This window comes from Erithacus rubecula, assembly GCF_903797595.1.
Source record: "Erithacus rubecula genome assembly, chromosome: 16".
Classification (NCBI taxonomy): domain Eukaryota; kingdom Metazoa; phylum Chordata; class Aves; order Passeriformes; family Muscicapidae; genus Erithacus; species Erithacus rubecula.
The window spans coordinates 7,505,500-7,533,325 of record NC_136668.1 but is presented as its reverse complement, the minus strand read 5'-3'; the positions used below and the strand labels follow the sequence as shown (position 1 = coordinate 7,533,325).

The 27,826-nt window shown below is 42.3% G+C and overlaps 2 protein-coding genes across 2 annotated transcripts in view; both read left to right on the top strand.

Annotated features, from left to right (window-relative positions):
• The window catches only part of PDLIM4 (PDZ and LIM domain 4), a 152,991-nt gene that overhangs the window by 5,529 nt on the left and 119,636 nt on the right, over nucleotides 1–27,826 (top strand). The window lies entirely within an intron of this gene.
• Nucleotides 19,905–21,752, top strand: LOC306808898 (uncharacterized protein; the record flags this gene model as incomplete). The annotated part of the gene is made up of 4 exons (XM_079319897.1): nucleotides 19,905–20,044; nucleotides 20,130–20,153; nucleotides 21,035–21,184; nucleotides 21,639–21,752. The coding sequence occupies exons 1-4, from the start codon at nucleotides 19,910–19,912 to the stop codon at nucleotides 21,750–21,752; spliced, it is 423 nt and encodes a 140-aa protein (XP_079176023.1). The 5' UTR covers nucleotides 19,905–19,909.

The following is a 27,826-nucleotide window of genomic DNA, read 5'->3' as shown; positions in this document are numbered from 1 at the left end:
AGCCTCTTTCATCAGACTGGAAGCAAACCTTCAGCCTCTTTATACAGATATAAATACACTGTAATGACCTTTGAGCTTTCTTTAGACAAAAGCTTTTATCTTGGGATATGGATAATGGACAAATACAGGTATTGTGGTTCAGCTTGCAGCTCTTGAGCCACACCTCTAAAGTAATTATAGATCAAAGCCAAGACCTGAGCATATCCAAAAGCTCAGAACTCCTCAACTTTAGGTGGAGTTTTAAGTGGTATCTAATGTATATTAAGTAATTTTGCCACAGCTTTTGACTGGAGGCAACTGAGTGCTGACCTGTTCATGGCAGAGTTGTGTGGGCAGTGAGGTTGTACAGTGGTTGCAAAGCAACTGACTGTTCCTGCTGGTGAGAAATTGAAGTGTCAACTCTCTTATTTAAGAAGCATCCAGGCTCTTTCTAGCTTAAGTGCTCCAGTAAAGGACTGTGCTGCACCAGCCTGTGTGAGCAGAGAGAGTCCTCATGGCCAAATTTTGTCATTGATGCATAATGTGACCTTGTCAATAGCAGCAGACTGGCAGAGCAAGGCAATGAGCTTTCTACCTTGTTTCCTCCTGTAGCAATCCTTTTTGATTTCTGGTTTTGAGGAAGATGCCATCTGCTGTCAGAAGTTCATTCAGACAATTGGGAGAGAGTCAACTCCAGTAAAAGCATTAAAAATAAAAGAGCTGCACAAATATCCCCATTGAGAGTGCAGGCTGAAGTGCCTTTATAAAACTTTTTTTACTATCTATCATCTCACACATTTATTCACTATTTTCTATCAGCTTGTACTCAAATGAAACATCTTTTAAACAAGCTTTTTTGTTGCAGAGAAAAAGCCCTTTAGCCCAATTTATCATGGCTTTTGATGTCATTTGCCTTCTTGCCATGACCATCTGCCAGCTGCCTATTTGTGCTGGTTTAGTTAAAGGATAGGATTGATTGGTCATTAAATTTTTATAATAGCAAGGTTAAGAATTTAGAAAAACATTCAAAAACAAAGGTAAAAGAGGTATGAATATCAGATCTGAACCTTAATAATTTGGTATTTTAAAAGTACTGTAGAAAGATCAGCACTGAGTTTGTTGCACAGGGAAAACTCACTGTTTATCAAGGTAACAGCAAAAGTAGCCATTAAATAGTAGCTTTTTCATTAATATTTCTTGAATGGGAGTAAAATGGACTGTATGGTGTAATAAAATGGATATAAGAGAAACAAATCCCAGTCTCAATGAATGGATGCAGGACTGAATGTGCAAAAAGGGGGCATAAATAAAACCAAAGTGATGAGGGGTTTGGATCACTTCAGTCATAGGGAAAAGCTATTGCATGAAACAATTAAAGTGCTCACAGGACCATGCTTTAGCAGCAGCATTTAAATCCAGAATTAACAGTAACAAAGACCTGCATTGCTTAATATCCTCTGGAAAAGGAGGTGGATGAAATCTGAGAAGGACTGGAGTGGTGCCAAGTACTCTCTGAATTTGCATATGAGGCATCATAGTAAGATCTCACAAAGATGAGTGATTGGGCAAGAAGATGGCACAAAACCCCCAGTGTTGGTAAGCAAGGACATGCACCCAGAAAACATTGCCTAAATAAGTACATATATAGGTACAACAGAGTGAGGTGTCTTTTTAATGACAAGAGGAATGTTTCTGTTGGGTTAAACTCCACACCCTAGAGTGGTAACTCTTCCAGGTCACTGCCATGTGCAAGCACATGGTCTCCATAGCAAAGTGCTTTTCCAGAAGGCTTTTATTTTCCATTTATGTTAGTATTTTGAAAACACCTCTTGAATGTTAAAGCAGCTGCCTTTAAGCACACAAGAGACTTTAAGATCTTTTCCTGATACAGACCAAGCCATTCCTTGGAGAGCAATGTTTCCTTCTGCCTTCCAGAGGAGCAGGGCAGGAGCAGCAGGAGCTGCCAGCCAGCAGCACTTAAGCAAAAGGCATGTTGTGCTGCCTGTGGCACTTCTGGATAATGATGTCTGCTGGGTGCTTTAAAGTAGCACACTTACTCCCAGAACTTACTTCTCTTTTCCCAAGGGTAAGAGGTATTGGGATGCACTAGTTTATTAGACAATCAAATGAGATCTAGAAACCTATTTCTCAGTACTCAAATGTGGAAAACCAGACTGAAATCCTCACAGCAACCTGAAAATTCCCCCCCCTTTTTTTTTTTTTTTTTTTTTTTTCCCAAACACAACAAACTGACGTTGATACATATGTGATTTCTCACTTGTGTGTTTTCACATTAGTTTTCTTGTAGCCATGGGGACACTGCCATGGGCCCTGGCCTGCTCAGTGTGCACTGATGGGCATGGGCTGAGTGCTGCCCTCTCCATAGCTCTGTGGGGAAAGCAATTAGAGAGACATAGAGAGACAAAATATCCTGGTTGTTTGAAGTGAGTTAAAAATAAATGGCCTCTCTTCATGTTTGTTTAAAAACAGCATAGCAATTCTAAACATTGGTGTTCCTCTCAGCTGATCTGGAGATGTCAGAAACTTCCAAAGGATGTGATTAATCTTCCAAGCAGGTTTTCTTGCAGCCACAAAGTGCCTTGAGACTTTGTCCACAAACTCCATATTGGGCTCTTTAACCTCTGCGCATTTTTGCCATTGAGGAGCTGGGGTGCAACACCAACTCCCACACAGCCCCAGGTATTTTTCCATCTCACTGAATCCCACTGGTTGAACCAAGATGGAGGTGATGCTTTTTCCTAGCACACTCCCAAAAGATGCATCTTTTGGCTTTTGTGGGAAGCCTCATGTGTTAGCTGTCATTTTCTTTTCTCAACAGACTTATCAATGTTTAATCACCAGGACAAAATTTTCCATGTTGACTGGGATGCTGACTCATCTGGAAGATGTCAGTAGGTTCTAAAAATAGGACCCAGTATAAAAGGATATTTAGTAAGACTGAAAACATGAAATGACTTTTAGTTTGAAATCTCTATGGCCTTATACAGTGCAGTTCACTGAATTCTTAACCATGCTGGTAACACTGTGATTCCACAAGGTACATGGCCTGGGATTTTGGGGTTTGGTTTACTTGGTAAAAAAAACCCCATAATTACGTGGGAAAAATTACTTTAAAGAATTATTAAGCTTGCAAAACAATGATTTACAAGATAAAAGTGCTACAGAAAAACTGACACCCAAGAGAGGTCCACCCTCAACAAAATTAAGATTCAACAAATTTTTCATGGGAAAAGTAGGCAAAATACAACTAAAGAAAGTTTGAAAGCATGATGTAAGGATACTAATATATGGTCACTTAAGCAAACTACATTTTAGGATTTTGTTTCTTAGGAATTATACAATTATTTTCTTTGTAGAAAACCATTGAGAAAAGCTTCTCAGTGTTCAGCTTTGTTTTTGTCTGCAACAAGGTACAAAAGGTGGTAAAAGGATTCACTACACAGACAAGAAGTCGGATTTGTGAAATGTTTTACCAGGTCACTTTTATCCCAGACAAACGTGTACAAAATGCCCAGGTAAAATCTTTGGCTGCAAGAATGCTACAGCTGTGGTTGTGATGATAATTCCTTTCTCAGGTTTGAAGGTCTGTTTCATGGAAGATATTCATATATAAATCCACAACTACTTGCAAAAAACTGGTTCTGTCTTTGCAGTTACTGTGCACAGGTGGCATTTTTCCTCTGATACAGAAACCACCACATGAGTTGTGAGCACCATCAGCTCATCACCTCTGGGAAGAGGAGTTTCCAGTCCTTCCCACTGCCACCTAGGTCACCAAATCCGAATATAGAATATCAAAAGGGTTTTGTGGGTTGAGGTGAATTGAAAAGTGACCAATAGAATTATAAGTTGAAAGCTATCCAATTACTTTAAGGTTTTAGGTAAAGAAGTGACCAATTGCTTAGAAGAGATAAAGACCAGTAAAAACTCTAAAAGATAACATGGGGGTCTACAGAGGGGTGAACATTTCTCTACCATGAGTCATCCTAAGGAAGGATTTCTTATCTTAGGGGAGAAGGTTCCAAGAGGGCCCTAAAGGGGTATTTGAATCATCCACAACTGAGCAGCTTTTGCAGAGGTGCATTTCACAGCAGTGAGAATTTGAAAGTGCATCAGAACTGAAAGTTAAAGATCTCATCATACCATTGCATCTCTGGTGTCCTCATTTGATCTCACAAAAGGTTTTCTAATGGCACAAGAAAGCACTTGCTATCTGCACTTGTGGGTTTCATGACGAAGCATCTGTAAAGCATCCATAAGAAAGTGGAAATAAAACCTAGGTAAGATACATTAACTTTTTAACACAAATCTTTCTCTTATTCTCCCCATGGTTCCCTGCCCATAGGAAAGTGAGATGATCTTTAAGGTCCCTTCCAACCCAAACCATTCCATGATTCTATGATTCTACTCCTTTATTCCCTCAGTAATTTGGTTGAGTAAATGTAATTAACATAATTATTTAATCAAGATCACCCAATAGTTCCAGGGTCTTGATAGTTCCAGGAGAAAGTTTTATATATTTGCAAACATACAAACATTTCAAAGTAAGTAATTGGAAGAAAAGTAAATAAACTGAGATTACTGAGCTTGGAAGAAATGTACAATTTTGAACAAGTGCACTCCAGAGTGGGCATCCCAAAAATAATTAAATTTTCAGCTCAGTTTAGTGGGAAGCTGAGAGTAAGAGTAATTCAGTGTCTTGAAGTACAGCAGAAAAAAACAAACACTTCTCTGTGTGACTGCATGTAATGAGCAGCAATGAATCCTGTTGGGTGTGGGCTCACTTGCAACTTGGACTATAGCCTGAAACATACAGATTTTTTTCAGTATTCACTTGTACTAGCAGCACAAGGTTAGTGCAATATGCCCCATTCAGGGAAATTAAATCCATCTCATTAACATGAGATTCTGTTTGGAGCGGGAACAGAGGGTGTCCTTCCTCCCACCATGTCTTCCAGCACTGTTCTCCATGACTAAAATAACTTCTTGGACTCTAGACACTTTCAGGCACCTCTGAGCATACAGAAACAGCCATGGGCTGATGGAATTTCCACTGATGACTGCACACAAATCTTCCTCTACTCCACTCTCCAATGTAGGTCAACATAGCTAACTTGCCAGAGGTACCTTGTTTCCTAGAAAGGGCTTTTGCAGGTTTCTTAGAACAGACCTGTACATATTTGGAAGGGATTTGTTGTTTCACAGATTGAGAAAACTGTCACAATGATTTGATGGTAATGATTTTGTGAAATGTTCTTCGAGTTTGAAGTTTAAGGCTTTGGGGAGACTTTATTTAAGTACAGATACAGAATATAGAATGAGCCAGACTCTGAGATGTCTCTGTACAGGACCACCTGTTTGCTGACCACATAGCCTCCTGTAACTGGGTTGTCTTTTTGAGAGTCTTCCTTTGCCACAAACACACAGCAGTTATTACTCATCGATTGCAGAAATTTGGAGCAAAGACTCTGTAAACCAGGATGTATGTAGGACATCTGATCAACAAAACACAAGATTTGTCTTCATAAAAAAATCCCCTCACAGAAACGATATAAATAAATTTACCATAGCCAAGTCTGCAGGACATGATGCAATTAATTTTTGAGCTTCTAAGGCTCTGTGCAGTGTGACTGTGGATGACTGCTAGCAATCCTGGAAAACCCAGAGAACTGTGGGAATTTCTGGGAGTAGAGTAAGGTAAACACAGCCTGGGACCAGTAGAAAGATGAGGAGCCACTTAGAAAGCAATCAGTTCAGCTTAAGCTTTGGGAGGATCTGTGAACCAGTTCTCTAGCAGTCTTTTCTACTAAAAATAAGGTGATTGATTTCATATAATCATAGAATAATTTGTGTTGGAAGAAACCTTTAAAGTGCATCTATTTCAAACCCCCTGCAATGGGCAGGGACATCTACAATCTTACACCAGGTAGCTCAGCACCCAGCTCAGCCTGGCCCTGAATGTTTCTAGAAACTTAGCATTTTAAAGTAGTCAGTGTAGAGATGGGATGACACTGCTGTTCACAGTAAAACTGTTCTTTGATGTGGGTGAGGGTGAAAGATTTCTGGGCTCCTGGCATGACAGGCTGGGGACTGAAATGCTGAAATGTTTGAAGACATTTTCTTCAGAGGATGAAACATTTCATCATTGTGGATAACTTCCTATCAAATGGAGAGAGAACAATGGAGTTTTCTCTTGAGCAGGTTCCCAAACAGGCAGTTTCCTGATCCAGATATAATAATTTTTAAAAAATAACAATTAACTTTTTGGATCATAAACCAGGGCAATCCTTGTCAGAATTGAATGTTATGTGCTCTTGGGAAGACAAGGCATCAAGTGCAATGAATTAGGGAGGCAAATGGCCAAAACACACACACAGATTGGCCAAGCATCACTGAAGGATCAGAAGTATCAGCTAGGCTAGCCTGGTGCACATTTTTGTCTTTTTTTTTTTTTTTCTTCTGATTTATTTTCTTCCTGCTTCCCATTTTGTAAGTGTGCACACTCCCTATGGGATGTACAAGCAATCTCTGGAGATGTAAAGTATGATAGATGCTTATTCTGTTCTGCACATCACTGCAAACATAACAAAGCATCTCGCAAAAGCCTCGTCCCAAAAAATACTCCCTCAGAATGATGATGCTGACACCAGACAGCTACACTGTTTTTCCATAGCCTCCTCAGCATAGCTTTTTACTCACTCTGCTCTAGACTGAATCCAAGAAAGTAATTGTAAAAGTCATAGTCCTGGCACTTATCTCAGATTATAATTTCAGATTTTAACACTGTCTTCTGTTGTTTCTGGCAAGTGACCCGATTGCAGAATGTAACCAAGTGGATGAGTAACTGCTTTTGCTTGCCTGTTGTAAATCACTTGCTGTATTTGAAGTTTTCTTACTAATACATTTTACAGTTGTTAGTTATTTTTCAGACAATCTCCAGCCCTCGCCTGCACATCATGTCCCCTGCCTGGGCGTGAAAGTATGTCCAGGATGGTAGAAAATTAATCATGAAATATGCATGACCCTGACAGCTGTACTAAATAAATTGGGACTTACCAGAGAAATGTCATAATTTATTGGCGGAATGTGGAAGGAATTGTTAAGCATAGCTGAAATACTAGTAAAATTATGAGGAAACTATGGGTCACTGCTGGAAACTACCCCTGAGATGAACCGTAGAGATATGGAGAAACAGAGGTAGCTGGAAGAAACCCTGCTGATAATGTGATCTGATCTAGCACTGACGTTTGAGATATGCATTCTCCTTTCCCCTCTTATTTCACATATTTTAGAGACTATCCTAATTCACTGTGTCATCTCTGTTTGTCGTGATGCAAGGGATCTCATAATGCAACTGGAAAAAAGGAGATTGTTATCATAGCGTTGACTTTTCAGGAAAGGAATGTATTCAATGAATTTAACAAAATGCATCTGAAAGATGGAAAAATAGGAACTGTGTGTGACCTGAACATACCTGACCATACAGGAATGAAAACCAAAGGGAGCATCCAGCTCCCTGAGCTGGAGGTGATAGGGCACCTGCACATAGGCTGAGGGAATGTTGCCTTCCCTGAACATCACTCACCATGGTCCATCCAGAATAATGGCACAGCATGCTCAAGGGACAATCTGATTATAAAATTTCATTCATTTCTACAGAGCAATAACAAACACAGAAAGCAAAGCAGATCATGTCATATGTAAGATTTGCTAAAATTAGTTTGCTCCTTGACTTCCGCTTTGGTTAGTAGAAAAACATTTATTGACATTTTTGTCCAAGGCTACAGCCTTGTGTTCATAAACAAGCTAGGTGAAAAGAACTGAAATTAGTGAAATAAATATATCACTGTACAAGCAATTCATCATCAGCTTGCAAGGTCGTGCCTAGCCTTGTCTGTAAGGATCTGGTCTGGGTCCAGTACTAGTCAGGATTTTCATCAGCAATATTATACTGAAGACAAAAGTACATTCTAACAAAATTTCTGGATGACAGTGTGTACATCTACTACTGGCTGTGGAAGTGTTTTAGATATGGGGAAAATACTGAGTAGAGGGTTCCTTTTCCTTCCCAGGATACAGCTACAACCTCATCCAGCACCCACAACTGCACCCTCGGTAATCCAGGAATGAATAAATATCCCTGTAACACTCTGATTTGGAAACACCTTTTTCATGTGCTACATAGAGCATGGAAAACTACAGCTTGGTTCCCATCCTCACTTGTAGTCCCGGGCCAAGACAGTGAGAGATGGCACAGCCATTCTGTCCAGAGTAAAGTTGATCTAACCTCTCTTTGCAGCAGCAGCATCCATGGTGATCTTTCTCTAATGCAACCCAGGGGACAGCTGCTCTTATGACATCTGATTCTTTTTATATTCACAGGTCAGCAGACTTCTGAATTATTCTTTATTGAATTTCTCCAGTTGATATTCATAATTAGATTGTCCTATCAGCTCTACCCATATTAAATGAAGTTTGGCTGCAAAATTTCTCAGTTACTGTTCAGTTTTTCTCCACAGATAGCTGAAAAATCTTTCCTGAGGTCACAGTGCCTTTCCTAAAAACACCAACACCTTGGAATCTCAGTCTTCACTCAGTCAGGCTGTAATATATTTCCTGGATTAGACAGAATTCCCTGTAGAAATTCTACTTAATACCTTTGGTAGTTTTATTTAAAATATTTTTTAAAATGCAAACCTACTAATATTGAGAACTATAAATCTAGTTTTCTGTGGAAACCTGAACATTTTCTTTAAATTACCTCCAAATTTTTGGAAGTGCTGAGAAACTAATATAAAGCAAGATTTAGTTTTCCAGCATCCACAGTTGTGTGGGCATTGGTCTATATATGTGTCTGTATAGTCTATGAATACATACTCTAATACTTCAGATGGATACAGACATCTGTCTACACTTTATCCACACTAAAGAGTTGCACAGTTTGCCTTGGAAATACGTACTGCAAAGAGGTTCAGGTACAGAGTCTATAAGATAGCTCTTGATGCAGAAAGTACATAGACTCTTACTCATTTGAATAACCAACAGATTCCACTCCTCAGGTAATTCTTCCCCGCCTCCCCTTTAGCATGAGCATGTTTGTGGTGAGATATTAATCATTTCCTGCAGCACTGTTTGTATAAAAGAGCCCAAGGCAGAGCCACACACAGTTTACCCAGCTGAGAAGCAGAGCTGACTCAAAATGCTGGTCCAGGTTGTGGCTCTGCTGGGTTTGGGGGTGCTGGGCAGCTCAGCACAACCACAGGAGGAGCACTCTAGGACTTTAGTGGGATTCATCATTCAAGAAATTCTCCAAGATATGAAGAAATTAAATTTAAATGCAGTAAGTTCCTTAATTTTGAACAACTTTTCCTGAGCTGCCCTTCTATTCCAGATTCTATTCTGAGTTTACTAACTTAATTTTCTCTTGAGCAGGTTCCCAGCCTCGTAACTGTGAATGGTATGGTAAGAAATCCACATTCTTCTATTTAAAATTATTGTCTAAAATCCCCAAATTTCTTTCCCACTTCAGAATTCTAATAGCAGTAAGATAACTTTGCAAATTTAGAGAAATGAGAAATTTTTCCAAGAACCTACAGAAAGCTGCCCATGCTAAAATGCTGTAGTAGTTCTCTCAGTAGGCAAAGTTCTTAGATGTGCACCAGCATCCTCTTGGAAGCCCCATAAATCCACTCTGATCCCTTAGTTTTAGAACAGGATGTTTAGTCCATATCCTATCCATTTCACTGACCTGTGTTTTCCAGAAATCCAGTGAATAAATGAGCTTTCACTAGAGGACACGAGGAGTACCAGTGAGAAATAGCAGCCCATCTCTAATTACAGAGACAAATGTACATCAGTCCCTCTTAGTTTCAGGGAGAAAAGTTGAAAATTCACACCAGCAGTAATAATCACTTTTATTTCATTAGGACAATTCTGATCCAGTTTCAAGAGAGACATAAAGAAATGATGGCTTAATGCAGGGTTGGCCCTCCTTTCCCTCGAGGAACAAATATCTCCAGAATTGAAGACATCCAAATTTAGTATGTCCAGTTCCTAGTGGCACCTGCAACTTACTTAAGGCAGTTGGGAGGTTTTGGACCCCGGCATGTTCTTAAATGAAAATTATAGATTGTACTATGATTTCCTAAATTTGGTGTCCAGTAAATGGCTGAATACAGAATCAGAGCTAGTGTTGAAAATACAGCCCTTAATTCCTGTAGGTTATTATTTTTCATAGGTATTTAAATTCCTGGGATATTATGTTTTATGTATGTGCTACCAACTATTACTGTTGAAATGATGCTTCTCTATCCCTGCAGGTGGAGAGATGCATGCACAGCCACCTGAAAACCTTTATTAGCACCTTGAAAGGTCTTGACACTTACAGCAAAGTCATTGCCAGAAAACTGACCAGACTTAACACTTACAAAAACATCCTCCCCAAAGTAAGTTTGGCTTTGTGGTACTTAAAGCAAAATAATCAGCAAAGGCTATTAAATGATGGGTTGTGGCAGCTGGGATGACACTGAGCTGGCTGCAGTGGACACTAGAAATCTCTTCTGAAGATGATATGATTAAGAAGGGTGTAAATACATCAATCTTCTTCCTTATATCACACTCTGATATCTTTTCTGTAGTAATCCCAAATGCAAGGAAGATAATAACATGAAAAAACCCCTCAAATGTGAGTAGAAGCTGGAACATTAGCTGGGCTCAGGGTACCTGTGCATGCTGCCAGGTGATGAGCTGTCACCCACACATCATCACCCTGCCTTGGAACCTCCAGGGGCAGCTCACCCGGCTCTCCAAAACATGCTGGGGGCTATTTCAGCCCACTTGTCAGTGGAGATATCAAATACTATAGACATAAATGTGATATCCAAGTCACGTGGCTGAATTACATTGTTATGTTTTTTTTTAAAGGATCTTGATAAGGAATGTAAGACTGCACAAGTAACATGGGATGACTTCCTGGACACACTAGACAGGTTCTTGAGATTGCTCTCTGAGAAAATTCAAACTTCCTGAATAGAGCAACTAGTCCAAATCTGAGAAGAAAAGGAGAACTCAAACTCTGTTGCAACCAAACTGTGACTCAATTAACTTGTCCTCAGGAATGTGGCCATAGAATATTTATATAGAGAGAGATATGTTGAGTACATATATATATATATAAATATACATATATATATATATATATATGTGTGTGTGTGTGTGTGTGTGTAAAATGTGATGTTACAACAGCAGTTATTCACTATAATGATTGAAATACGCTCATTTTTGAAAAGACAAGCACTTAAGTATTTATATATTTTAGATAATTTTAATATTTTAACTTATGTCTTTTTCATAATGAAAGAGCAGGTTTTATTTTTTATTTATTTATTTATGGAGACTTTGCAATATTTATTGTGATGCTGCTGTATTCACGTATTTGCTTTAGGAAACTGCTGTGTGATGGGATGGGAGGAGGAGCTCTGGGTATCTGCCTTGGGATGGCTATCACAAAATTTTTCTCACACTGTCCCAAGCCACAGCACCAGAGCTTTCAGAGCTGGGTCAAAGTCAGTCTGTGGGACAGGGGTGAGGCCATTGGTGCCACCCAGCCCATTCACTTCCCTTGGCTCCTGAAGTAGCTCCAGGACTGGAGAAGATTCACTTCAATTGTGCACTCCCACCTCCACTCTCTCCCTGAGGGTTCAGACCAGGGGGTAACTTCAACCACTACATGTTTTATTGCTGCTGAAGCAGAGCCATAAATCCAGCCAAGCTGGGTAATACAAAAGCAAAGAGGTCTTGTTTGTTTTTTCCTCCAAGTTTTCTCAGCTGATATGAGGTGTTTCCACATCTCATGTGAGCTAAATTCTACTGAACTGAATCAGACAATACTTGTTTTCCAAACTGTTTAAGTAGTCATAGCTATGGCAGGTACTCACAAAGTGCATACCCATGTAAAGCTATCAGTTAAGATCCTGAAAGTTAATGTTTAATAAAAGAGCATTGAAAGGGAGTGTTCCTGCAATGATTGTTTTTTAAGGATTTCTGTCACGTGTTGCCTATACTTATGTACCTGTTATTGAATGTTTGCAACCTGCCATTAATGTAAATGCACATTTACAAAAATAAACAAATTTTCCTACATTATTAAGAGTGCTTTATTTGTGAAAGATGAGTGGTTTCAGCACTGTTCAGAGGAGCTGTTTCATTTCCAAGTGTGATGGACACAACAGGTGCTGCCAGCAGTAGAGGAGATGCCCCTGATCAGGGCAAGCATCCCACATCTGCCCTCACCTAATTTCACCCAGAGCCACCTGCTGCAGCTTGGTCCTGAAATCAGCTTCACTGAGTCATATTTTATTGAACCTTTAAGATGTGTCCTTTTGTCCGGGATAACTCACTCCTAGCTGCACCATGTTCCTGCCCCACCTGCAGTGGTGTGAGAGCAAAAGATCTTTCACTTGTCACAGCTGAGAACCATTCCCTCACCTTCACTGGTGTGGAGAGCTCCCAGCCCCAAAAAATTGAGAAACATCCATGTTCACCAGGAGGATTGGGATGGAGGGACAGCCCAGGTAGTGCAGAAATTAACACCCAAAGAGCCAGAGACATACAGCCACCATGGCAAGCACCCACAGAGACAGAAATCCCTTGCAGAAACCTCCAAAAATGTGGTTTTTCCCTATTGACAGCATGGTGGTCCTGGACAAGGCTTGCTACAGCAGGGATTGGCTCCTACACAGATCCCACCCCTCCCACGGTGCAGAGCACATCCCAGTTTTCAGATGCACCCTTCCAATGGTTGAAACAAAAGCAGGTGCTTTGCATCCAAACAGCACCTCCCCATGCACTGTATGTTGGCAGAGCTGAGTCAGGCTGGACAGAGACTTCATCTCCTGACACAGAGCCAGTAGCCTCAAAAACCTCCACAGTGGGTGAACAGCCACTAGCCCTGGATGGGGACAAGTGCCCTGACTGTCCCTGGATAACACAAACTGCCCAGGCTCTGGGAGCAAGACCACCATACGTTATTTTATATTGAATTTTTGTAAGAACTGTGAAAAATGGAAATCAAACCAAACCCTGAATCTGTTTCCTAAGATCAGAGGAATGAGTGAATATCCAGATGAACTCCCTCAGGTTGAACAGTCAGGGAAATCGCTGCTCCTGAGCTCCATCACATTCAGTGCTGTACTAGTTCGAGGACTAATAACCCTGAAGAAATCCTTCCTGAATTTCAACGTTTTCTTTAGCAATGAGATGTTTAATATTTCAGATACATTATTTGAAAGTGCATTTAAATGTTTACACTATATTTTAAATTCACCCTTCAGATAAACGGGAAGTCTCAGAATCAGACATATATGGAAAGGAGAAGATTATCAGGATTTTATGGAGGAAACATTAATCAGGCTCAGCATTCTTGGCACAGCAGTCCAGGAAATTCTGACAAACAGACAGGAGGGAAAAGTGAAGCATTAAATAACTCTAAGTCAACACTGGGCTGGCCACAGGAAAAAGCAGCTGGAGCTGTTGCCCAGGGCAGCAGACGGCCAGGGAAAGCACCAGCGTGGTGGGACAGCTCTGGGGCCTTGCAGGATGCAGGCAGCAGGTTGTAGGCAGTGGGGTGCAGGCAGTGGGGTCAATGGAGTGGGATGCAGGCAGTAGAATGCAGGCAGTGGGATGCAGGCAGTGGGGTGAAGGCAGTGGGGCAGCAGGTCACAGGCGTCCCAGGCACGATGCCAGCAGCATCCTGTAAAGCTCTCAAGACTGGCACAGCCCTTTCTCTTCACCACCCAGCCCTGGCAAGGCCAAAGTCCATTTGGCTGGGGCTTCCAAGGGCCCTGCCGTCATCTCTGATCTCATACCGACTCCGAAATAAGCTGATACCATTAAGCCAAGCAGAAACTGTTGTGCAAACAGCAGTGAAGGGAATGCCTGGTTTCAGCAGGTGAGACAGTCTTATCCCCAGCACTGACAGCACCAGGGCACAAAGCTCAGCTGCCTGAACATGATAACCCAAACAGCTTCATCACAGATCTAGCAGCCCTGACAGGCATCTTCCATCTCCATAATACAACAAAACACCCCTCCCTGGATGTCTCAGTTAAGCTGTGACTTTGACTTTCGAGGTTTGTTTGTATTGGAAGTGGATTTTCTGTTAAAAAATGATTGTTGCATTTCTTACACCAAAGCAGAAAAAGCAGCTCTGTGAGCCTCAGTGGGGGACAAAATGTGCGAGCTGGTGGCACAGTGGGGGAAAGGATGCTGCACAGAGCCATATGCTACTTTTAGAAGTTGTAGGTGTGAGTTATATTTAGCATTCCTTATTTGATAAACAAGAAATTATTCACGGTAAAACCCATTTACCACACAGTAACAGCAGAGCAGACCCCCTTCAGTCTGCCAAACTCCTTTGGGGTGCAGACCACATACCTAGACTTGCCTGTGTTTATGAGATCCATGCTGAGCACTCCGAGGGTGGAAGAAGCCCATCCACCCTGTGCAGGACCAGCCATAGTCCTGTCTGTGCCACCACAACAAGCAGGTGTGAGGGAAGGTTTGTCAAGAGATGTTGGGCTCTGGGAACGTGTGAGACACACAACACACAGGCATCAGCTTCACAAGACCATGTTTTTCAGCTTGTCTGAGGGTCTCTCTCCTAGAGTCCCACTTTCCAGGCTGTAGATGATTCTGGAATAGCTGCACAGGGGAATGTGGCAGGGCAGCCACAAGAGAGGCAGCTGTGCCCCCGCCCGCAGGGAAGCTCCCTGCCAGAGGATGCCCTTCATTTACGCCAGGGCAGAGCTGGCAGAAAGCAGCTTGGACAGGAAATGCTGTTCCATGCTCCATCCTTCCCCTGCCACCCCAGCACCAATTCTCTTACCATAATTTCTTAGCACTAAGGATGAGAAAAATGGAGACCAGCTATGGTACTGCTCCCCTGCTCAGCTGTGTGCAGAGAATGGTGATGCCATCACAACCAGTTGGGCACAGCCCCAGCTCTCCCGTGGAGCAATCAACAGCCAGATCTGGGTTTACCCTTAACGAGGGTAATTCCCCCGTTTTCTTTTTTTGAAACATTTGGTTACTCATTTTCTGTTGATACTTTATTTCCTTTTTCATCTGTAATTCTCATTAGTCACTTGTCAGGATTCACAAACCTGTATACTACACATGATCCCACAGACTTTGGAAAACTTCTTTTTTATTTCCTCATTCATGCATGGAGTCTTTGAAACTGAAGTGTCCCTTTCTGGACACCACCTCTCTGGAGCCAAATTTCATCAGGTCAGTGGGTGAGGCTTGAAAATACCCATTACAGACTTTTTGGATTGACCATCTGTGTTTCTCTCAGACTCACTTGAGTTCAGACAAATGACTGAGAATGCAATGAATCATCATTAAATACACAGTTGTCCTCTGGATGCTCATCAACAGCTGCCAAGGTCACTGCACATGGGTGACAGCTCCAGCCTAAAGATGCAAGAGGTGCAAGGTGGTGGCTGCTCCCAGGGTGCACACGAGATCTTGAGGGAACTTAAATGGCTTTTACACCATAAACCCAATTCTAGAGATGTCTTGCAATTTCTTCCTATGTGTGGGAAGATACAAAAAAACTGTAGACATAATTTCTTTCAAAAAATAAGGGAAGACTCTTCTATTTTTTCTGAAAGGTGAAAATGTGCATGTGGTAGTATTTGTTGTCCTATGGGCACCAAGCTGACTCACTGGGGCTGGAGAGATGCCAAGGCTGCCTGTGAAATCTTTTCTGATCAAACAGGCATCTGGCTTCTTAGCATTTAACACTGAAATCCACAACTTATCTCTAGTTTTTCCTGAAAGGAAGAAAATTTGTTGTGCATCTCCAGGATATTTCTCTGAGCAAGGAGAGAGGTTTTCCTTGCTTTTCCAAAGTTGTGCAGTTACAAAAAGTTCTGAGTCCTAAAGCATGCCTTTAACAGGTTAAAGGAGACAGAGTGAGTCCTGTTGACCCCCCTCAGCCAGGGAGACCTTGGCAGAGCCTCGACAGACGAAGGGGTTGCAGCAGAAGGCTGGGGCCCAGGAGGCTGACATGCAGAATGAGTCGGATTTGGACTAATTTCTGACTTCATAAATGCAATTCCCCACCAGGTCAAGCAAGGGAAGAACAAGCCTCTGTGACTCACAGACATTGTTTTTTGAGTAGCTGCAGAAGAAGTCATGCAAACACAGGGAATACCTTCTGATTAAATAAAGAATCTTTCTCCTGAGCCTATTTTAAAACATGAAACATGTAGCCTCTGCTCTCCAATTAGCCTGCCTTGGCCCTATGCTCCAAGGGCTGCTTTCCAAGGATGACAGCCCACTGGCCAGACAGCTGGCCACAGAGCAGTGACCATAGCCAGAGCATGAAATACAAAAGGAATGTCCTTGGGCTGGGCAGCAGAGCTGCACATCTGCTGCAACCAAGCACAGTCACCAGCAACAGCGACCTCAGTTTCTGCTGCTTCTGACAGCAGATGTAAAATCACTCTGCAAGGCAGGGAGAGGCATGGCTTCCTCCCTTCTGCAGAGACAGACCACAGAGATAAAATACTGTTTAACTCCTTCCAGGATCGAGGAACACAGCATCAATCCTGTGGTAGGACGTTGTAAATCTTTGTAAATCATTTCAGCCTTCTAGTTCAAGATTAATTCAAAGTTAAAGGGCTAAGGGGGGGAAGAGGGAGGCCATCAAGGCTGAGGAGCCTGATGGTTTGGTCTGCTCAGAGGTGTGCAAGTGCAGCTGCCAGCTAGAAATGTGGCAGGGGAAAACATCTGGGACAAATCAAAACACTTCAAGGTTGTGCAAGAATGTGCAGAGATGAACTTGGCATATGTGTGACAGGGATATTCAGAGGAGGGAAAGGAGGTGCTGATCAAACTTTTCAGAAAGGAATGACAGCAAGAAGATGGCTTTGAAATAGTGTCACAAACTAGTAAAACTACTGTCAAAACTGTTTGCTTTCTCTGATAGGACATGAAGCCTCACAAGAGCTTGTGTCACCCTTCAGCTGGCTGAACTTCCATTCCAGTGAGTTACATGAGTGTGATGATTTTATAATGATCACTTGTGTGGTGATGAACCTGAGGTTGTCCAAATCCTTCACAGGGGAAGAACAGTCTCTGTATCATTGCTGAGACTTCTCACCAGGATTTCTACTTTAGCTGCATAGAGCCCAGCTCACAAAACTGAAGCTCACCATCTCTCCAGGTTTAGAAAAGTGAAAAATTCTGTTAGTTTTCAGTTAATTTTCTATTATCTTTTCAGTTTTTTGGTTAATTTTATGTTAAGCTTTTGGTTAATTCCTAATGGGCTGGGCCATTTTCTGTTCATTCATTTAATTCCATGTCTGACAAGGATATGGGTACTTCATGTGGCTCTGCCTAGGACTGAAATCATATCAGTGATTTAGATCTCATCAATGCTAATTCCTGTGAGATGTTTTTGTGGAGGCAGAGTTGGATGAAGGCACTTCTGGATGACCCCTGACTGGAAACTACATTCAGCCCTCTCAGATTCCTACAGCAGTTATCCCCTCAGTACAGAATAGGAAAGAAAGGTCAATGCTGATACAACCTTGAGGGGAGCAGGGTGGTCACAGTAGTTTCACCTCTGAGTGAATATTTGCAAAAGAGTTGGTGTGTGTGAGATAGACTGCTGAATGTACGTACACAAGTAGACCACAAGTTCCATCTTCCTTTCTGGTTTTATCACCCCTTTTTTTTCCACCCTGGCTGCAATCTAAGAAAGTATTTGCATGTCATTAGTGGCTTTAAAAAGAATAAAGAGTAAAAGGTGGAGTCCCAACTTCACAATTTGGTTTTTCCAGCAGTAAAAGTCCATCCTGCCCACATCTTTCCCTTCTGCCCTCTCTGCAGAAACTCTCATTTCTTCAGATATTTTAGAGATAAGAGCAAAATCTTCAGTGCCCACCGACAGGTTTAGCTGCAGCCTTAGCTCCTCCTGCTATTTCCAAGGGAAGAAATTCCCTGAACTTTGAACCTGGCTACAATTTATGGTGCCAGCAGGGTAAGGTTAGATAGGGCTCTGACCAACCTGGTCTAGTGGTCATTGCAAGGGGTTGGAACAAATTGACCTTTAAAAGTCCCTTCCAACCCAACCCATTCTATGGCTCTATGATTCAATACCTACAATCCTTCCTTCTCTTTAAACCATGCTGTAATCTGTTTAATCTATTTTATCTCCACGGCCACAGCAGTGCCAGGGACAGTCCTGGCACCCAGAGAGGGGGGTAAACACCTGAGTTCCAGGTGGAATTCTGCTTCCTGAGGTGTGCAATGCACAGGTTCACTGACAGGGCCCACACTACTCATAAACTCATTAAAATAAAAAAACAACAGGATTTTTTTTAAAGAGGCCTGTGTGCACCACAGAGACTGGTATTTGACACTGCCTGAATTGAGGCAAATCCCTTGAATAGAACAAGGCAGAGACAGTATTGCAATGGATGCTGCCCCACTAAGGTAACACACAGTGGGTTAACCTCAACTCTGGAGTAAAGACAATCTTCTGACTACAGGGAAACATTGGGAATATGAGTGTGACTCCAGCAAGGCAGGAAAACTACCCCAGGTCCCATAGCAGCATATCCAGGGCGTGCAGGAAAGGGAGTACATTCTGCTCTCCACCCAGCTGCTGCTTTCAGGGTGGCTCATCCAGCAAAAGCTCCTGAAGGCTGAGCTGTGGAGAACAGCTGGGGAGATGTCTCACTCACCAAAAAATTAACAAAATTAGTGAAAACAAAAAACTGAACAAGGTGGCTCCTCAGGGGAGAGAAGTGCCTGGCAGCAAAAGCTGGTTTGTAACTAACAAGACAGTGTCCTCTGAGTTAATTAATATCATGCAAGGAGACCAATGAAGTTATGTGTTCTGTGAAACATCAGCCTAGGGACCAGTAGGAAAATGCTATGAATGTGGAAAAAGCAGCATTTGGGCTCTCATCAGCTTGGATGGCACCTGTGTGTGGGGTCACCTGCCTTGCCTCAGGGGAAAAGCACAAACAAAACAGTCTCTCTAGCCATGTACCACTTGAGTTTTTTTAAGGTCAAGAAAACTTAATGCACATTAAAGAATGTAAGTTACATAACAAAACTGCTGCAGGATTGAAATAGCATAATTTAAATTTTTGCATAGTAAAGAGCTGAAGTCCTGCAGGTGTAATCCTGGTGTGGTGTTCATTCCTCTTGGGATGAGTGAAGAGGAGCTGTGCAGCAGGGTCAAAGGCAGCCTTGATGGGGGATTAGGAGACAGGAGAGACACCTGCAGCTGGAGGAGGACAAATGCTCCTCAGAAGGAGCAAAGGAGCTGCTTTTCTGTCCCCCCAAGACACTGAGATATCCCAGCAGTCCATGGCTGGTCCCTCTCTGCTGTACAGGTCTGCAGGGTGTCAGTAGTCTCAAAATTTTCATTTTTATCTGAGCATGGTACCATTGAGTAATTTGTGGGGTTCTAATGACAAGCACACAGAACAAGGGCAGAAAACTAATTAGTAGAAGTGAGAGTATGATTTAATGTAATTGCAATATTAAATAGGGCAAATATGGATGTAAAGATTCAAGAGACAGTTACTTTCCATCAATTTTTAGACAATATGATTTCATAAAAATGCTTCAGCGTTTAAAATCAGAATGGCTCAAATTACATAGCTCCCACTGAACTTCTGGGGGAGTCCTTATTTTAGAAACATGTAGTTTCCTCAATCAGATAAGAAACTAACAGCTTCCATTCTACAGGTGACTACTCGCCTTCAGCTCAAGCATTTTTTGTGGTGAGGTATTAATCACTTCCTTGCACCACAGCACATATAAGAGGCAGCCAGGAGGCAGATTAGCCAGCCCAAGAAGGGGAGCACAGTCCCTTGCCACAATGCTTTGCCTGCTTGGGGTCATGCTGTCAGTGCTGTGCCTGGTGTCCCCTGCACCACACAGCACAGGCAGAGCCTGCCCTGACAGCGCCCTCTTCAAGGAAACCATCCAAGTCGTTCAGAACCTGACCTCTAAGGTTGGTCCATTTTCTCTGTGCCCTGTGTCTGACTTTCTATGTTAGTGGAGAACCTGCTAATGTGATTTTTACCAATCTCTTCCAGGGCAGCAGCAAAGTCACGCCTCTGGTAAGATCTCTCTGTGGTTCACTTTGCAGTGCTGGGGGCTTGTGGGGCGGCTAGCTGCTTTGTGAGAAGGAGGGGGAAAGCAGAGGTAGTTATAGACCATTCAGGATGCCCCTGTGCTCTTAAGTCAGGTCTTAAATGGCAGCCAAGTCACCTTTTCAGCTTTCTGGGTGTACCATGGTGGGGTTATATGTGCTGAGAGATCACATGCATGGCTCTGCTTCCTTCAGAGTTATCAAACAAAGATCTCCCTGAAACACCAGCTCAGGGCTCTGCCGTCAGTACAGCGGTGCAGAACAGCTGGCTCCCAGAATTAGTTATCTCTGCTTTCACAGGTAGACAATGAACTGACTGTCTTCCAGAGTCAGATGGAGACAGCTGCCTTACTGCCATTGGAAAGTGGGGAACAGGCTGTTTTCTTGTCTTTTTGGGAAAAAAATACCTATGTTGTTAGAGACTAGTGCCAGCACTGGCATCAGCAGTGCATTTCATGGGGAAGCTCAGGACAGGCAAAGCCCAGGTAGCAATGCTGGAGGTTAAAGATTCCTCTAAGAATCACTGCCTTCCCATGCCTGAGTCAACAAAGGAGGCAATTAAAAAAACAAATGGTACCCAGTCATGCCTAGTTCCACCTCCATAGACTCCCTGTGTAACTTTTGAAGGTAACATCAGCCTTCAGCAGAAGGAAAACACTGGATTGCACAACTGCTTCTATGCTCTACAGATTATTATATAATTCTATAATAATTATTATGCAATTTTTGCCTCAAATCATTGTGCAAGATTATTTCTTGTAGCAAGCATTTTGACTGCATTAATGCCATGTAATCTCTGCCAGGAATACAGAACAGAAAAGACAAAATCACTAAACTTTGTTATTCCAGAACAACACAATGGAGGCAGGAGGGAATGTAACCATCTATCTGGAAGGATTTATTGAAGCCCTAAAAAACAGCAAAGAGAGTATGGAGAGACTCATAGCTCTGAACCTGAAGAAGATCCAGGCTTATGGAAAGTCATGCACCGGGTGGACGGTATGTTTGGGCTGATTCCCTGCTTGCTGTTTGCTCCTGTTTTAGATGACCACAAAGGATTCTGAGGTTTTTTCCTGGCTGCACTGAGAACAAGTGTCTGAGCAAAGCACCCACTGCCTTCTGGTTGTGTAGCAATGGGAGCAGCTTTCAGCCAGAGCTGGGACTTGGCCATGGCCCCAGTGCCTCCTCTGCTCTGCTCACCTCTTCCCAATGTCTCCTTGCTGAGACAAAGCCCATCACAAAGTGGAGGTGTCCTGGTGCAGGTGGGAACTGGAGCCCTGGCTGAGAAACAGCTGCACAAGATGGAACATGTAACATTCCTCAGCCATTCAAACCCCAGAATCTTCATGAAAGCCTTTGTGGTCTTAAAATTAATAATTAAGGAAAAAAAAAACTAGTCAAAGAACAGAATGTGAATTACATGTGCTGATTCTTTTCACTTCTATCCTTTCAGTCTGCCCTCAAGGAACATCACTGGAAGGCAGTGGAAGACTATGATTTTTTCACCAATTTGGAATATTTATTAAGGTTCCTGGGGCACAATGCTCTTCCAGAGGAAACAACCTAAGCTTCAAAGGAGTGCAAGGCACCTGTCCAGAGGGCCAGACGACCTGAGCTTAGCATATCCTCCTTCAAGCAGTGCTATTGGAAGCTGTTATTTATTTGAATGTCTATAATTATTTATTTATTATATTTATTTAGAGAAACTTCAAATTATTTATTTTTTACAATGAAGAAATACAGTAATTATTTGCTTTAGAAGAGCTGCTCTGGGGATCCAGTTTGGGGTTTGCTGTCACACTATTTCTCTTACATGCTGTTCCAAGCCACAGCCCCAGGGCCCAGCTCTGCATCACCCAAGTGATCTCAGAGCCAGAACAAGGCAAATCTGTGGAACAGAGCCATCCATGTCACTCAGCACCTCCACCTCTCCTCTAGGAGGATGAGGCACTTTCAGGGCACAGTCTTATGAAAGAATGCACTTTTAAAAATAATTTTAAAATATTTTTTTTATACTTAGATACTTCTTTTAACTGAAGACTCTTATTATGCCACAAATGCAGTGACAATTGTTTTAAAATTTTAAAAATGTGAAGTGAAAATTGTGTAAGCATGACCATTCTCATTACAGCTGTGTGCTGCTAGCACTGCACTTGTACATTTTTTTATGTTTAAGTACTTGGGAAACTTGTATGCAGAACTCTATTAAATGTACCCAAACTCTAACGGAATCTATGCAAAATAAATTCCCTGCACAAAGGCAGAACTGGCAGTTTTTCTTTTGTGGCACATACAACATGAGAACACAGACATTTTATATATAAATATAAATATTAATAATACTTAATATATATGTTTTAGATATAAAATATATCGGTTGTATAATATTTGATATGTTTGATATCTATAGAATAAATTTTATAATATAAACATAAATACAAACTTATGGTGATGTAAGGAACATTCTATCTAAAAATAATTTCGATTGATTGAAGAGATGTCTCTTACCAGTGAGGTCATGACAGTGTCAGCAGGGTATTATACTCAGAAATCTTTGAGTTTATTATATAGGCTATAGATGAATGACAAAAAATTGTGTAGAGAATCACCATCCTTAGGCCTAGATACCACCTAATACCACAACTGTTTTCAAATTTGGGCAAAAGTAGCACTGAAATAGTGCATCAGGATTTAGTTTCTTTCTTTGCTTTCATTTCACAATGGAGATCTCCCTCCAACATCTCCTCTTTACCATCCAGTCAGATTTTCTGATTTCAGGAAGATTCACCCATGCAGAAGAAAGCAAAATATAGCCAACAGAAAAAAATCCTTCTTGGGGCTCTGATGGGGAAACTAACAGGGACATCAGGGTTGTTGGACACACATCTTCCCCTCTGAGCAATCCAAACCCAGCCCATCACATTTATGTACTTTTGCAGGCATCACTGAGCACCTACAAAGAATTTCCCTAAAACACATGATTCATGGAGAATTTAGCAGAGCAATGGCTGTGCAAGCCATGGTGTGCCTGTGGGATACACCAAACAACACAGTATCTGCAGGAAAAGCAGGTTGAAGAGGCAGAGATATCCATGCTGGAATCTGCAGGCAGCCCACATTTTTGAGAAATTAGGCAATTTTTGTAACAACACCTGAAGAGGAGTTTCTTGAGTGTGGGGGAAGAAAGAAACAGTAGTCACTGTGTGAACAGGCAAAAGACCACAAGCCAGGTTCAATCATCATCTGTCTGCCACCCCAGAATAGTCAGGAATAAAACATCAACCAATAGCTACAAAAATACAGAATGAAAAAAATAAAAGCTTGACATTTTTAGTGGCTTTAGGTCAAAGCAGCTCGTCCTGTGATGGGGTGAGAGGGCAGAAAGAAAGCGACCCTGGGTACATCAGTGCTTTGGGATGGAGCCTGTAACTCCTGTAATAACAGGACTTACAAGGGACCCGAGGGAACATTGCCATCACCCCCAGACAGGCACACAGCCTGCTGAAAAGGGTCTGAGAGGGCTGGTGCTGACCTCCAGCTCAAAGGCTGAAAGCTGTTTGGGGAGCAGGACCACAATCCTACACACTGAAAAGCTGCTGTCTCCTTTGGCACTGGGTGCAAAAGAGAGGAATGTTTAATCTTCTGAGGGGTGAAGGGGCCATGATCCTGTGAGTGAGAGAGGAAAACATAGAAAAAGTTTGCTTCCAAAGAAAATTTTGCATTTTTTTAGCAGAAATCTTCGGAGAGATATGCAAAGTAATAGGTCAGGACTGTTGCTCATGGAGGGAAGATCAGAAAGTGGTGGGACACTGCTGCTCTGAGAAGCTGTGACTGCCCCATACCTGGAAGTGTCCAAGGTCAGGCAGGATGGGGCTTGGAGCAACCTGGGATAGTGGGAGGTGTCCCTGCCCATGGCAGGAGCCTGGACTTAATCAGCTTTAAGGTCAATTCCGACTCAAACTATTCTGTGATTCTATGATCTCACAGTAATGTTTCCCTCAGAACTGGAGAACAGCAGACACACACTCCCAGACACTGTCTTTCCAATTGTTATCACTGTTATTCATCTCCCCCAGGCGACCCCTCAGCCCTTAGGCTGGGATAAGTCTCAGAGTAGGCAGCCCCTCCTTGCTGCATTTGCTGCAGGCAAACAGCCCGTGTGAGGTTTGGCAAAGCTTTCCTTCCCAAAAGAGGGCTCCGAAGACAAGTGCAAGTGGCCCTGGCTGTTCTCTAGGTGGCAGCCCTGACCCACCACAGCGCTGGCATCAGCCACAGGAGATCCGTAGAAAGAAGGGCAGCCTGTGAGTTATCCATTCAGGTTTTTAATCATCTTTTTTTCAGTATTATTCTGAAGAGCTCAGGGGTTCACAGAAAGGTGAAGGAAGATTTCAGAGGAGCTATTTTCTGAGCGAGCCAGAAAAATGGCTTGTGTGCCTCAGTCCCCCTGCAGTACCCAAACCCACTGATAAAGCATCCCCGACGTGCACAACTCTCAGATTTTAATGTCAAATATTTTTTTATCACTTTGAGAAATTTGATGTTCTGCTTGTTTATCCCAGCTTCTCAAAAGTCCCTGTGCCAACAGCATTGAAAATCTTCAGCTGGGTAAAAACATTAGCAGTGCTGATTAGAGATTTTTTGGTACAAAACATGTTTTTATAAAAACCTATAGATTAAAAGAATTTAATAAAGCAGAGGAGATTCTCACCTCTCATTATAGAAAGAGTTGAAAGGAAAACAATTCTGTCAGGCCCCACAGCTCCTAAGAGAAGATTGGCTTTAAGCAGGAGTCAGTGCAGGCATGAGGGCTCAGCACCCACACCCACTACTGCAGCATCACCAAAAGATTCATCCTGTGCCCAGGGAGGTGCTCTCTGAGCATGAGCCTATTGATAACATCTTACTACTTCTCCCCAGCAACTTCAAAGCTATTTGACATTAAGGCAGAGGATGTTTTCCACGTAGGTGTATATTAAAAGGAGTGACACTTTTCCAAAAGGTATCTGGTGCAAAAATGATTTGATAAATGGGTTTAGAAGGTGTCAATATTTGCTTAAGGCCTTAGGTGAACATACAGCCCACATAGAGCTTTGTGTCTGCTGGGTGTGGTTATCAAATCCTTGTAAACAGTAAGATGGTTGAACTTGCCCACAGCCGCCTCTGGAGCAAATAATCCAGACAGAAGTGGGAGAAGCTAAAGGAGACTGTCCTTCCCTGATTTCTCCAACCTCCAGAGATGAGGAGCAGAATGGGCTTCCTTGTGTGACCAACAGATGCTGAAACTCACATAGGAGAAAGTACAAAGGCATTTTAGTAGATTATATACATGTTTTGCATCTTTTGGTCTGCTAGTTTAGTACATTTAAACTTTCATCTTGGTAACTCATTTTAATGTACTCTGCCTCAGGCTGTCAGCTGAAAAGAGATGCCCAAAGCTACTTGGTCTCAGAACAGCTTAGCTGGGAAATGACAGGGGCTGGACAACAGGCCAAGAGCAGCTTGACACTAGAATGTTGCCCTTTGAGAGAATGATTCAGGCTTCTCATCAGAGAGCTGAACCAAAACAGTGCTGGAAAGTACATCCATGGCAACCCTTTCCCATGTGCATTTTGCTACAAGAACCTTTCACATAGCAATGTAAATAACTTCTCCAGTTTGCAAAGCAGGTAAATGAACAGTGAATAATGTGGCTATGATTAACATGCCAACTTGTTTTCATAGTAGGGACAACCCAAAACATACTCAAAGAACTTGGAACATCATCCAGTCTCAAATATTCATATTCCTATAGTAGTAGTAGTATTGTTGTTGTTATTATTATTATTTAGAATACTGTCCAGAAGGAAACATATCTCTGACTCAACACAAAATTTCCCTAATCAAACCTAGAAAAACTCATCTACCAATTCTGTGCATTTTCTATGAAATGACATATCTACAAATCAAATACAGACTTAGAATGGAAACCGGCCTATACAGGAAATATTTAGGAGAGACCCTAATACCAACTGGCCCAGGCTGACAGGGATATTGGCAAAGCTTGGTGCTCCTGCTGGGAGCTTGGCTCTTCCCAAAGAGCACTTGCCAAGTGTGTTGCTTCTGGCACTGAACAAGGAGATCCTCCCAGCTCTCTGCTGGAGCCAGGGATGTTCCTGAGCACAGAACAAGGTGAGACTGCCCAGGTGTCTTGGGGAAGGTTACAAACCTCCCACTGCACTGCCAGACATGGTTGGTACCAATGCTGATGATGAGTGATTTCCTTCTCCTTGGTGGCTGGAAATAACTTCACACTCAGAGCTCCCTTGATGACACTTCTTTGGCTGTAACACTAATTGCTACCCAGCATAGAACAAATTACCTTTTTTTGTCTTTAGAGCTGCATTGCCTTCATGTTTGCAAGAAAACTCCCTCATGGCTTCAACCTGTTCTGAGCTGATGGTGTTGGGAGAGCCTCAGTTACTCTGAAAGCCCTGGCTTCCCTCCTATGGGACTCTGGGGTCCCACCCTAAAGCACCCCTGACAGGCCACCACACAATATGGCACTGTCCTTGCAGCCCTTCTGGCTAATTATTTACTAACAATGTCCCCATATAAATCACCTCATTACCTTGGGGATGTGTTACCTAAGAGCTGAAGTGTCATTAATAAAGAAGCAAACATTCCCTGCCCCATGAGAAGGAGAAGCTGTAGTTGTCACCTGAGACTGCAGATTTGCACAGAATTGTCATACAAATCAATTATGCCAAGATAAAATACAGCTCTCACACTTACTACTTACAATGAACAAACAGCTTTTCATTTTCTTTTCAGGTCAAAGAGATGACATTTGCTCTAGAAAAGTCATCTGGTCAGATTTGCAAGGCTGCTATACATATCTGTGCCCCCTCTGCCCTCCATGCTTATCCAAGTCACACTGCAGGGATGTAGATGATTAATTAGGTCCTATGGGCTCCATCTTTAGCTGGCATTAGCTCCAGAGGTGCTGAATTTACAGAAATATAAGATGTAGTGCTATCAGAGGTGAAGCAGTCCCCTTCATGCTGCATTATTACTAGTTTCCTCAGATATTTTCCTTGATAGAACAAAGAAGAATATCTTCAAACTGACAGAGGGCAGGGTTAGATTGGATGTTAGGAAGAAATTCTTCCCTGTTAGGGTGGTGAGGCCCTGGCACAGGTTGCCCAGAGAAGCTGTGGCTGTCCCATCCCTGGAAGTGTTCAAGTTCAAGCTGGATGGGGCTCTGACCAACCTGATCTAGTGGAAGGAGTCCCTGGCCATGGCAGGAGGCTGGAACAAGATGAGCTTTAATGTCCTTCCAACCCAAACCATTCTATGATTTTATTATTATTCTGTTGTTCTTTTATGATATTCACGCCCTTACACATTACTTTTTCTTGCATTCAAGAATTGCTCTGAAATTAGAGCTCATTTTAGGAAATTTACCAGAACTTTAATCTTAAAAGTTTCTCAAATCTGATATGTTGATAATTCAACTGCTCGAGTTGTTGTTGTTGTCTGATTTGAATGATTTATGAATGAGATAAGATAGTAATCACATCCTGCATTTACTCAGCTTCTCTATATAAGCCAGCTTCATATCTGCCGAGAGAAGTGCTTGAATTCAAAGCCCTTTTCAGATAA